Source organism: Carlito syrichta, unplaced genomic scaffold, assembly GCF_000164805.1.
Source record: "Carlito syrichta isolate Samal-C Ts95f unplaced genomic scaffold, Tarsius_syrichta-2.0.1 Scaffold316346, whole genome shotgun sequence".
NCBI lineage: Eukaryota > Metazoa > Chordata > Mammalia > Primates > Tarsiidae > Carlito > Carlito syrichta.
This window is the reverse complement of record NW_007260442.1, coordinates 614509-627724: the sequence shown is the minus strand read 5'-3', so window position 1 is coordinate 627724 and position 13216 is coordinate 614509. Positions and strand designations below refer to the sequence as shown.

The 13216-nt window shown below is 43.3% G+C and overlaps 1 protein-coding gene across 1 annotated transcript in view; it reads right to left on the bottom strand.

Moving 5' to 3' along the window:
• Nucleotides 1–13171, bottom strand: part of SGK1 (serum/glucocorticoid regulated kinase 1) — a 138224-nt gene extending 125053 nt beyond the window's left edge. Inside the window, exon 1 of the mRNA XM_008074130.2 lies at nt 13052–13171. Coding sequence (XP_008072321.1) covers nt 13052–13120 — 69 coding nt within the window. The 5' untranslated portion in view covers nt 13121–13171. The remainder of the gene's footprint in view (nt 1–13051) is intronic.
• Between the last annotated feature and the right edge of the window lie 45 nt (nt 13172–13216).

Below are 13216 nucleotides of genomic sequence, written 5' to 3'. Positions count from 1 at the left end.
GATGAGGTCTCGCTGCCCAGGCAGTTCTCGAACCCGCGGGCTCAGGCAATCCACTCATCTCGGCCTCCCAAAGCGCAGGATTACAGGCTGAGCCACTAAGCCCAGCTGGCTTCTGTTTTCTATACGAGATAATACATCTACAATTTAGAAGTTAACTCTGGCCCAGTGGTTAATTTTTCTGGTCTGAGGCAAGCATTTTTTATTTTTTTGAGTCAGAGTCTTACTCTGTTACCCAGGCTGGAATGCAGTGGCACACTCACAGCCACCGCAGCCTCAACCTTCTGGGCTCAGGTGATCTTTCTGCATCTGCCCAGCTAATTTTTTTTTTTTTTGATTTACTGTAGAGACGAGATCTCGTCAAGTTGCCTAGGCTAGTCTCAAACTGCTGAGCTCAGGCAATCTTCTCACCTCTGCCTCCCGAAGAGCTGGGATTATAGGTATGAGCCACCATGCCTGACCTGAGGCAAGCATTTTCAAGAAGGAAGCCTACTAGAAAAGCACTTCCTATTTTAGGACATTTTTTCTTCTTTTTCTCCTTCTCCTCCTTCTCCTCCTTCTCCTTCTCCTTCTCTCCTTCTCCTTCTTCTTCTTTTTTAATTGGTCAGGCTGGAGTGCAGTGGCACCATCATGGCTCACCACAGCCTCAAACTCCTGAACTCAAGCAGTCCTCTCACCTCAGCCTCCCAAAGTGCTGGGATTATAGGCATGAGCCACTGCATCCAGCCAGGACGTTTCTTCTGCATGTGCTGTTTTGTTCTCACTTTGTCTCTCAGGCTGGAGTGCAAAGGTAAAATCACAGTTCGCTCTAACTTAAACTCCTAGGTTCAAGCAATCCTTTCACCTCAGCCTCCTAAGAAGTTGGGACTACAGGCATGTACCACCATGCTGGGCTAATTTTTATTTTCTGTTTTTTGTAGAGATGGAATCTTGCTATGTTACCCAGGCTGAACTCAAACTCCTAGCCTCAGTGGTCTTGTCACTTTGGCCTTCCAAAGTGCTGGGATTAAAGGCATGAGCCACTATGCCCGGCCTGTGCTGTTTTTCATCACAGTATTGCATATAATGATTACCTACTTGTCATATTTGGAACCAGTCTTTGATGGTTGCTTTTTAATTTATATTATATGTCTTCTTTGTTTTTAAGAACATCTGAGACAGTTTACAATGAGATACAGGTAACAGAAGAGTTATAACAAAAATAAATTTTAAAGATAAAAATATTACCAGAGATAAAGAGGGACATTTCATAATAATAAATTGGTTAATTCATTAGAAAAACATAATAGTAATAAATGTTTATGCATCTAATAACAGAAGCTAAAAATACTGGAAATAAAATTGCAATTTCTTAATCATATTGGAGATTTTATTTTATTTTATTTTATTTGAGTGGGAGTCTCACTCTGTTGCCCAGGCTGGAGTGCAGTGGCACGCTCACAGCCACACAGCCTCGACCTGCTGGGCTCAGACGATCTGTCCACCTCAGTCTTCTAGCTGGGACTACAGGTGCACGCTCCTACATCCGGCTCATGTTTTGATTTATTGGAGAGACAAGATCTCACCAAGTTGCCCAGGCTGGTCCGTAACCCTAGTGCTCCAGCAATTCTCTCTCCTCCACCTCCCAAAGGGCTGGGATTGCAGGTGTGAGCCACCATGCCCGTTTTCTTTTAGCTTTTTGTTTCAACAAATATTTATTGATAACCTTCTGAGGGCTTAATTACAAGTAAAAGAGAAAGAAAGTTCCTGCTCTTACAGACATATCATCCAGGAGGATGTTCATTAACATCACGGCCATTCATTAAATAGTTGCACCAATATATAATTACAAACAGACAGGCGCCATAAAAAGTAGTATAGAGAAGCTATAACAAACATGTCCCAGAGGGACAGGGTCCATGTTTCTGGGGAAGGAGTGAGGTGGGGTGTGAAGGAAGCCTGTGAGTTCTTCTATCTCCTTGCCCACCCTGAAGCCTGACATATAAAGGTGCTCAATTTATGTTGACTGTTGATGATGCAAATACAAAAGGAAGAAAAAGGGGAATTTCAACACCAATTCTGAAATAAATTCTGAATCTGTTATTTGAAGGATAATGACTTTAGAAAGGAAGGCACATTAGAAATTTGCATGGCTCTGATGTTCGGCAAAGGATAAAATGCAAAATGCAAGACTGCCAAGGTACCAGATGAAAAAAAAAGTATACATTCTGAAATTTCATCTAATAGAAATTAGTTCTGAAGGGTTAATCTCAATGAACCAAATGAATATGTTCATTTTGTGCCAGATGACTAATCATTAGTAATGGCTTTACCGTCTTACTGCAGAGAAGGTGTGTGCCCTTTTATGTAAAAGTTGACTAATAGACAAATAAGTTAAATATGACTATCTTGCCAAAGCTGTTAACTAAAGCCCTGTATATAATGATTGCCAGAGCCTATATTTCTATGTAACATTTAATCTTTGAGTGGTTGAAAGATGACTAATCATTAGCAATGCCTTTACCATCTTACTGCAGAGAAAGTGTGTGCCCTTTTACGTAAAAGTTGACTAATAGACAAATAAATTAGATATGACTATCTTGCCAAAGCTGTTAACTAAAGCCCTGTATATAATGACTGCCAGAGCCTATATTTCTATGTAACATTTAATCTTTGAGTGGTTGGAAGCAAGTGGTTGAAAGAGAAGGCAATTATATGGATCTCTTTGGAGAAATTCATTTACAGGCTGCTATTATAGCTACTCCTCGGTATTTGTAGGGGATTGGTTCCAGGATCCCTGCAGATGCCAAAATCCATAGATGCTCAAGTCCCTGAAATGAAATGGCATAGTATTTGCATATAACCTGTGCACACCTTCCCCGAAACTTTAAAGGAGCTCTAGGTTGCTTAGAATACCTAATACAATAGAAATGCTATGCAAACAGTCATTATAGTGTATTGTTTAGAGAATAATGACAAGAAAAAAGTCTGTACATGTTCAATACAGAAGCAACCATTTATCTTTTCTTTTCCCAAACATTTTTGATCCAAGGTTGGTTGAATTCACCAATATGGAGTCCTCGGACACTTGGAAGCAGTGGAAATCACTCCAAGATTTTTTTAAATTTTTACTTCTTTGTTTTATTGATACTCTCTATTTAACCAAGTCATGATATTATAATTACATGCAATAACTTTCCCTGAGCTTCTTGATTAAATTGCTTTTATGAATTCATTGAGCATATATGATTGTCTACTATGTACAAGGCATACAGATAGAGCTGTGAACAAGACAGACGAGATCTTGTCCTCAGGATGTTTGTATTCTAGATTCTCTTCACTATTTTGCCACTCAGCCTTGTCCCAATCTTTTAAACCACCAAGTAAGCTATATACTCAGTTTTTTCCCCCATTTTTTTCCCCTACAATATAAACTAAATAAGAACTGACCCCAAGAGATTCGAAGTTCAAAGAAAACTCAGTCAATTTTCAGAAAGATTATTGTGTGGAAAAGATTACATTTGTGAATATTAAGCATTGTAAATATACATTCTTATTTGTTTTTAGTTATCAAACTATTTGCTTTCATATTTTTTCCCCTTCCTTGGTATATTTTAATTTTGGTCCTGTAGGGACTTGAATCTAAATATGTTTTAACAATTTGGGGAGATTTTTCTACCTTGTTATTTCTAGAAAGTGAAATCTTTGAGCTATCAAGATCTTCCACACTGACTGATGCCACTCTAACAAATTCAGAGATAGCAAGATGTTTCTGAAGCCATTGGGTTTGAACAAGAATCCCAATTTCTATGGGCAGGAGCCTAGGGGTATTTCACTGCATGCCTCTTACCTTCCTGTGAGCTTATTTGAAACAAAGAGAGAGAGAGAGAGAGAGAGAGAGAGAGAGAGAGAGATTCACATGACACAAGACCAGTCATCCAGTCATCTCTCCAAGCAAATGGCATTCTGGGTGAATGCCCTGACCTAACCTAGGAAGGGAAAAGAGGCCAAGGTGACCCTAATGCTACAGAAGTGGCTAAGTGAACTCTTCCCAGAAAAATATCACAGCAGGCTCTGGAAAGCAATTAGAGTGCTATTTTGGCAGCTTGCACTACCAAGTGGAAGATTCTCCTGCTGCTCTAGTTACATCCTTGATTTTCATTTCCCTTTGTTGTAAATACTTATGATGTCATTTTAGAATGCCGCAAAGAAATAGGTGTGAGAGTAAACACACTATAAGAACAATTCTTTCTCCAAACGCCAGGGCAGCTGAGGGAGAATGCCGACACAGCATCCCGCTTGCCTTGCTGTCTGCTTTTCCTCTTCTCCTCTTCTCCCTCTTCTCCTCCTCTGACAAATCTGCCAGTATCACTCTGCGGTCTGCCAGAGAAACCTGGCCACTTGCTCGGCAAACCTGCCTTTAGTCCAGGGACCAGGGACCAGGGTATGCCGCAGCAGCTGTCCTCATTTCTGGGCTGGGAGGACACACTGAGGTTGAGGTCCAGAGCAGTCTGCGTGCCCAGTAGAGAGAATGTGTATCTCTAGAGGGACAGTGAGTATCCCTTTAGTGTAAAGCCCTTTGGGGACTCTATGTGCCCTGTGAAGTGAACCTCTTAAGCCCCGTGGAATGGACAAAAGCCTTCGTCCCCACGTTGGTAAGAAGCCAACGATTTCACACTCAGAGGAGCTGACACACTAGGAGCTCTCACTTTCTTCAGCAGGGAGGCAAACAGCATCCCACTCGTGAGTCAGGAGACTTCTGCCAGGGGTAGGAATGTTGATATTTACCAGTTAACTTTCTGGACTTATTTCTAAGAAATTAACGAGTCTGTATAAAAAAAATTCACACTTCAAAAATAAGCTTCCTCAACATTTGCTCTAGTGAACTATCTTTAGCTTGACCTAAATGACTAATTAAACTTCTATTGATCCAATTCCCATCACAATTCTTGCCCTACGCTTTCAGACTCAGAAATCTCCAGCTGGGAACATGCTTCTCAGTGGCTCCCCGCCCCCAGCCCCTCATTTTAGCTTTGCTTTACCTTGTTAAGCACTTACATATCATAAAATATGGGAGAGCTCAGAATAGTTCTTACTCCAGTGTTATATATGGCACCAACGCTTTAGCACCAGTTCTTTAAAAAATGGAGCAGAGTTTCAAGGAACTCTGCTACATTTTCCATTCAAAATCTCTCCCCAACACTATAGCAGAAGAACCTATTGCGGGACTTTCTTGAGAGCTGCTGGGGAGACAAACTATCTATTTCATAAAAATGGCCCATCAGCTACATTCTTTGGAACTAGACACAAATTCCCCAGCACAGCCAAACCCAATCACCTGAGCTCCCCCAACCCTCAGTCTAAACCCTTTAAGACTTAGTGGCTGAAGAGGAAAAATTCTTCTTCACACTCTGCAGCTCCTAAAACTACACTGAAAAATGAAGACAGCCAGGTGCAATGGCTCATGCCTGTAATCCCAGCACTTTGGGAGGTTGAGGTTAGAGGACTGTCTGAGTCCAGAGATTCGAGACCAGCCTGGACAACTTGGCGAGACCTCATCTCTACAGTAAATAAAAAAAATTAGCTGGGCATGGTGGTGCGTGCCTATAGTTTCAGCTACTTGGAAAGTTGAGGCAGGAGGATCATCTGAGTTCAGTAGGTCGAGGCTGCAGTGGCAGTGAGCATGCCACTATACTCCAGCCTGGGCGACAGAGTGAGACTCCAACTCAAAAAAAAGAAAAAGAAAAAGAAAAATGAAGATAGCTGGGTGCGGTGGCTCATGCCTATAATCCCAGCACTCTGGGAGGCTGAGGTGAGAGGATTGCCTGAGCCTAAGGGTTCGAGACGAGCCTGGGCAACTCGGCAAGATCTCATCTCTACAATAAAATAAATAGCTGAGTGTGGTGGCACACACCTGTAGAGCCAGCTAGTTGGAAGGCTGAGGCAGAAGTGAGACTCCAACTCAAAAAAAAGAAGAGAAGTGGGTCGGCAAACAGGCTGAGGTCAATGTTCCCTAAGTATCTGGCGGTTGTAAAGGGCTAATGACAACTTGTCTGTGAGCCAAATTGAAATTCTTTTTCTTTCTTTTTTTTTTCTTTTTTGAATCAAGGGTCTCACAGTGTCACCAGAGTGAAGTGGCAGGCTTATGGCTTACTGCAGCCTCAACATCCTTGGCTTAGGAGATCCTCCTGCCTAAGCCTCCTGAGTAACTGGGACGACAGGCATGTGGCGCTACACCTGGCTAATCTTTTTTTTTATTTTGTAGAGATAAGGTCTCACTATGTTGCTCAGGCTGATCTCAAACTCCTGGGCTCAATCTTCCTGTCTTGGCCTCCCAAAGTGCTGGGACTACGGGCATGAGCCATGGTGCCTGACCTTATTTTTCTTTGTTTTCTCTTTTTTTTTTTTGAGTAGGAATCTCACTCTGTCGCCCAGGCTGGAGTGCAGTGGCATGCTGACGGCCACCACAGCCTTGACCAGCTGGGCTTAGGCGATCCTGCCGCTTCAGCCTTCCAAGTAGCTGGAGCCACAGGTGTGCACCACTGTGCCCAGCTAATCTTTTGATTTATTGTAGAGACGAGGTCTCACCAGTTGCCTAGGTTGGTCTCGAGCCCCCGGGCTCAGACAATCCTCTTGCCTAAGTCTCCCCAAGTGCTGGGATTACAGACATGAGCTACGCATGCCTGATCTAATTTTTAAAAGTCTTAATTTATATCTAATCCATTTCCAAACAGAGAGAGAATAAAATGCATTAGATTCTTAGGCCACTAAAATCTATCTAAAGAAAGAAGGAGGAAGGAGAAGACAATGATTTAGGGACAAGTCAATAGGATTCATTCATTTATCATATGCCTGCCTGTCTGCCTGCCTGCCTGCCTGTCTGCCTTCTTTCTTTCTTCCAGTTGGAGTCTCACTCTGTCATCCAGGCTGGAGTGCAGTGGCACACTCATGGCCACCGCAGCCTCGACCTGCTGGGCTCAGGCGATCCTTCCGCCTCAGCCTTCCAAGTAGCTGGAACCACAGGTGTGCGCCACCACGCCCAGCTAATCTTTTGATTTATTGTAGAAGCGAGGTCTCGCCAAGTTGCCTAGGCTGGTCTCAAGCCCGTGGGCTCAGGCTATCCTCTCACCTTGGCCTCCCAAAGTGCTGGAATTAGACATGTGCCACTGTGCCCGGCCTTCATATGCACTTCTTTATTTGACAAATGTGGATGCAGTGAACAAGGTTACTGGTTCTCTGTCCTCAAGCCCTTTCTGCCTTTGGGAGCTACCAATGAGTAAGCAGTCCTAATATGACAGCGCAGTGTTCCTGGGGCATGTGCTGCGTTGCAGAACATGCCCAGGAGGGACTCAAACGGTTCAGATTCTTTTTTTTTTGTTTTTGAGTTGGAGTCTCACTCTGTTGCCCAGACTGAAGTGCAGTGGCTGCTCCCGGCCACTGCAGCCTCGACCTGCTGGGGTTCCGGCGATCCTTCCGCCTCAGCCTTCCAAGTAGCTGGAACTACAGGCGTGCGCTACCACGCCCGGCTAATTTTTTTTATTTATTTATTGTAGAGATGAGGTCTTACCAAGTTGCCCAGGTGGGTCTTGAACCCGCGGGCTCAGGCAATCCACTCACCTCAGCCTCCCAAGGCGCAGGATTACAGGCTGAGTCACCGAGCCCGGCTACAGTTCAGATCTTAACGGGTTCTGAAGAAGGCACAGTAGAAGCCACTAGAGTTTCTACCATGGTTCCCATAAGAAATCAAAGACAGACTTCTGATTTGCTGGAAAGCATACCTATGCCCTCAGCAGTCCCTTGGAAAACATACCTCTTTATAGCTATGGCCATTTTTAAAAAACAAAAAAACACTCTGGATTATCTTCACAAGTAGTTTCCAAGTGGGAGCGCCAATCCCGCAGCAGCTTACATCAGAGCAGGATACTCCAGTGATGCTAGTGTAAGGGCTGTCACACTACCCGAATTTGAAATCTGGACATACGTCTCTGGAGCTTTATAACCTTTAACAAATTAGTTAATCTCTCTGACCTTCGGTTTCCTTGGCTATAAAATGGGCATAACAGAGTGACTGTGAGCATTACCTAAATAAAGTACTATTTTGGGGGGATTTTCTTAGTTGGAGTCTCACTCTGTCAGTGGCACACTCTTGGCCAACACAGCCCCTGACCTACTGAGCTCAGGTGATCCTTTGGCCTCAGCCTTCCAAGTAGCTGGAACTACAGGCATGTGCCATCACACCCGGCTAATTTTTTGATTTATTGTAGAGATGAGGTCCCGCCTAGTTGCCCAAGCTGATCTTGAACCTGTGAACTCAGGAAGTCCTCTCACCTCAGCCTCCCAAAGTGCTGGGATTATAGGCATGAGCCACTGCATCTGGCCTAATAAAGTACTTTGCACAGTGCCTGACCATCAATAAATGTTCAATAATGTTATCCTGAGAAAACATCAAGGGTTTCCCATAAGAAAAGGACTTTTGTGATTCTAATTTGAAGCAGACAGAATAGAACAGTAAAGAGAAATCAGATTATGTAAAAGTATGGAATTCATGGCACAGTTGTGAAGAATAAGCACTCCAGAGGAGCTTTATTTTATTTCTCAGCTGTGCTAGAGTAAACATCATAAGCAGGCTAAAATCTTTCCTTTGTTGCCGTCATAATTAGAAAAAGGAGGTGGCCAGGACAGTCACGTTATTTCACTTCTCTGACCTTCGTCCTGGGTTTTGTAATGTCGACAGGCAGGCAGGATGTATAGAGCTTAAGGACACCGGCCTGCAGTCTGGTACTTGGATGCTTGGATCCAAACCCTGCTTCGGTCACTAAGAAGTTATGTCACTTAGGGCTAGTTCCTTATTCTCAGTACACCTCAGTTTCTTCATCTACCAAATCAGGATAATAACCTCCTTTCTTTCTTCTGTATAATAATTTAAGTGTGTAATAGACTTAATGCACTAAGAACAGTGTCCAGCAATATGAGTGTTATATAAGTGATAGTATAAAAGCTATTGTTATTGAAGAACAATACAAGGAATTGTTCAAATGCACATAATCATGAAATACTGAGTCTAGACAGAAGGATCTTGTCAAAGTTGGTAGTCACTAGCCAGATAGCTTGGTGAAGACAAAAATTTACTTTGTCCCTACTCTATTTGTTGAAAAATGGATAAATGAGGCATTAAGTAACTGACTAGTTTGATGGCTTCATGAAGAGAAACGCACTAGACCTGGAAGGAAAACCTGACCCGAGAGGCTGGCTCAGCCCCATTCTAACTTGATAGGTCATTCAACTTCCAGGCACCCTGCTTCCTCACCCTTGGAACAGGGAGGTCAGAGAGAGGACTGCTGAGGTTTATTCTAAATCCAACATTTGATAGGGCTAGATGTCCTTTGAAATTTTACAAAAGGTAATGTCATCGTGGCTATAGAAGCCTTTTTCACATACCTAGTGTATTTCCAAGAAAGATGAGTGAGCTGGAGACAACGTCATTTGTTTGTGTTTTCAGTATCATTATGTAAAAATCTGAGCCAGGAACAGAACAAATCTTTAAATCCGTGAAAACAGATTACCTTTAACAGGATTGATAACTTTTAAAACTCTTGGACTATAAGACTAAAACTGCTTAGGACATTTTCCCATTCATCTTAAATGAATTTTTGGAGACTCTAAGAATGAAATATAATCCATATACTTCTAATTCTAATTTATCATTAACTCTTAAAGAATGAAAATAGAATACATTTAGTTGAGCAATTCTCAGCTAAATGAAACTAAGCTGGTTTAATTGAGCTTTTGAAAACTAAGGCTAAAAGCATAAGTCCATAAGACCCGTGAAACCAGCTTTCAGTAGTGTCTTTCTCACGCTCTTGGAATCTGGATTCCCCAGAACTGACTCCGGTCTCTGTCACTATGGAGGACTAGAGAGGAGGCCAGGCACAGAGGCTCGCATCTGTAATCTACAATCCCAGCCCTTTGGCAGGAGGATTGTTTGAGCTCAGGGGTTTAAGACCAGCCTAGGTAACACAGCGAGACCTCATCTCTCCAAATAAAAAACAAAAATAAGCCAGATGTGGTGGTGTGTGCCCTTAGTTCCAGCTACTCAGGCAGCTGAGACGGAAGGATCACTTGAGCCCAAGAGATTGAGGCTGGAGTGAGCCATAGTCATTCCACTGCACCCTGGCCTGGATGACAGAGTGAGATGCCGATTCAAAAAAAAAAGCTTTGAGAAGTAGAGTCTTGGCTGCCCTTTTAGGTTTTGGGTAATGGCATAAAGATTTCACTTGGAAAGAAGGGGAAAATTCTGCTGGGGGGGGGAAAGAAAGGGGAGAGTGGTTTGAAATTTTAAAAAGTCTGGATTAAGAACACCAGCTTTGAGTCAAACAAGGTTTATAGCTGAGATCTGCTACTTTTTAGTTATGTGAACTTGGGCCAGTTGTTTAATCTCTCTAAGCCACATTTTGCACATCTCATAATTTTTCTGACTTTACAGTTACTGTGAAAATTCAATAAGCTAATACATGTAAAAGCACTTGGCCCACGATACCTATTAGAACATGGGCAGCACTGATAAATGGTGGCTGGCGGACAGCTACGAGGGCACATGATCCATATTCTCTTTTCGTTTCTTATGCTCCCTTTGTAATGTCTCAGAGGCACAGGAAGCACCGTTTAAGCCTTCTGCGATCAAAATTTGAGCCCAAACCTCATTCTTTTTAGTGAGTCTTAAAAGATGCTATGAGTTTATTCCAAGATCTATTCACAGTGTGATGTGGGCAATGGACAAAGGTTCACTTTGTAAGATTGTCTAGCTAGGTTAAAATAAAATATGCAGAAATGTGTGGAACTTCAACAACAGAATATAGGAAAATGAATTATTCTTAGCTGAAAACAAAGGCATTATAGTATACGAATATGCGTGTGAATACATAGAAAAGGTCTGGAAAATATGAACATCAAGATGAGATTTCAGAGAAGGTGGGATTACCTTAGTATTGTTTTAATGCTTTACACATTTATTTATATATTAGTTATAACATTAAAAAACACACAAAACCCCAGAAAACTAAACCAAAAGCATAGGCACGGTACAAACTGAACTGGACACCTAGAATACAGACCTTGTGGGCTAATGCAAAGTAGACAAGAACCGAGGAATTTATCCCTGAGGCTATCAGTGACTTGATACAAAGTCACCTTCTACTTAGTTAACCATCGTTGAGAAGCAAGGCTAGTGGAGGTGAAGGAGGATTCTGATCCTATCTCTAGCCACTGATAGACCCAGGTCAGACGGCAGATGAAACTGCCAGTCTGTTACCTTGGTATAAAACCCTTTCAACATGGACTCAGATGAGACATCAGTATGTTAGCTTGTTCTTGCAAAATTGGAGGTCTACAGAGGCATCAACTGAAGCCTATTGGTAAATTATGCTTTTAAGTAAAACAAAACCACATGGTAAATTAATATTTCTATTAGTATAGCAAAGAAAATAAAAGATAACTTTTAAAAAATGACATAACAGCTACTTAGTTGATTAAGGATATCTGGCTAAGGAGTTTTAGAATACCCCCAATACCACCAAATAAATAAATTAGATCAAAGGGAGTATGGAGTTTCTAAGTATTGAATAATGGGCTATGGCATTTTTGTATTAGCAATACATTTGTTGATTATTGGAAATTCATCTTCACAAAGGACCCTTCCTTTGGAAAGAAACATTTTGGTTGCAGAGAAAAACTAGGCATCATTGCAGAGCTCTTTGAAGTCGCACTGACTGACTTTGATTCCGCTTCAGACTGTTCTTGCTCCAGGAGCAGTGGCCAGGACAGGTTGGTTTTGTTTGGGTTTTAACGCCTATGTCCTGGACCACGGACTTTCCTGATGTCAGGGTGCCTGGGGAGCCTCTGTGGGCCCACAGGCTGGCCTGATGAGCTGTCGGTGCTTCCAGCCCTGCCTGCCGGACTCGCCCACTCGGCGCACAGAGGTAGTTCAGCCCACCCTGGAATTCGCTGTGTTCTGCGGGTTGAGTTAACTACTAAAGGGCTGCATTTCAGGCGTGGCAGAGAAAGGACCTGAATGAAGGGAAGGAAGAATGAATGGACAGAACATTTTGATGGAATTGCCCTAGGGTATTCAATAGGATGGAGCCGCTGGGGGCTGCAGCGGCTGTGACAATTGCTTAAGGAACGCTGTCCACTAGATTCCCGAATCATTCATTTCTTACCTCCCACTTGAGCAGTCATTTGCGGACTTACTCAGACCACCAGTGTGGCCATCACAATGAACTGAGTTTACTGTGAACGTACACAGTCAATGTTCTGTTGTTGCTCATTTGCTTACCAATGTAACATTATGAATACTAAAAAGACCAAAGAGTTTGTGATAAATGCATACAGCAGCATAACCCCAATTATCACTCAAATATAGACCGCCCACTGCTCACTCTTTCAAAAAAAAAAAAAGGCCGTTATACCAAGCACAAGCAAAATTGAGGCGACTTGAAATAGAGGATTTTAAACGCTGGATTCCATCATTTCTGGAAAGGTCATCCCAGTCCTTTGCTATTTATACCATGGATAGAGACACAGCAAATTATTGGCTGAATGGATTTGGGAAGCCAGAGCTGCTGCTTCTGGCGATTGAAGATGATAATGCAACACTTGAGAGGGAGCGCATGAAAGGTGTGGAAAAGTTGAACCCGTCAAAGATAAGACAGTAGGGAGCTGCTGAATTCGCCCCTGACTAAATTGCTAGGCGGAACTGTACTCGGGCCAATTCTCCTTGAAACTGCCTTGTAATCTTTGTTGTGGCTTTGACTGAGAAATCCCCGTTCCCGGCTCCAACCCTTTTTTAAGGCCTCTCAGCCCAGCCCCCTCCTCCCAATGCAACTCCTCACACCCCCCACAGCCCCCCTCCCACACCTCCGAATCCGGGCAGGTGGAGCGCTCGGCGTGGCCAGGGCTACCAGAAGCCCGGCTCGCCTGCAGGGTCTGGCCGCAGAGCCCGCGCTCCCTTCAGGCCCACGTTCCAAAGCATCTCGGAGAAGCCCCGAAAACAAAAGGAACCCACAAAACCCGTGCTTACCCGCTTCTTAAAAAACTGGAAGGCTGAGCATTTCTTGACCGGGAATCCATTCATGTCTTTGTTTACCATTTTCCGCCGCGGGGAGTTCGCGGGGCCAGAGCCGGGGTGGCTCCGCCGGGCCGGTGCCTCGGTTTCCCGCGTCCCCCGCGGGCGGCGCGGCGGGGA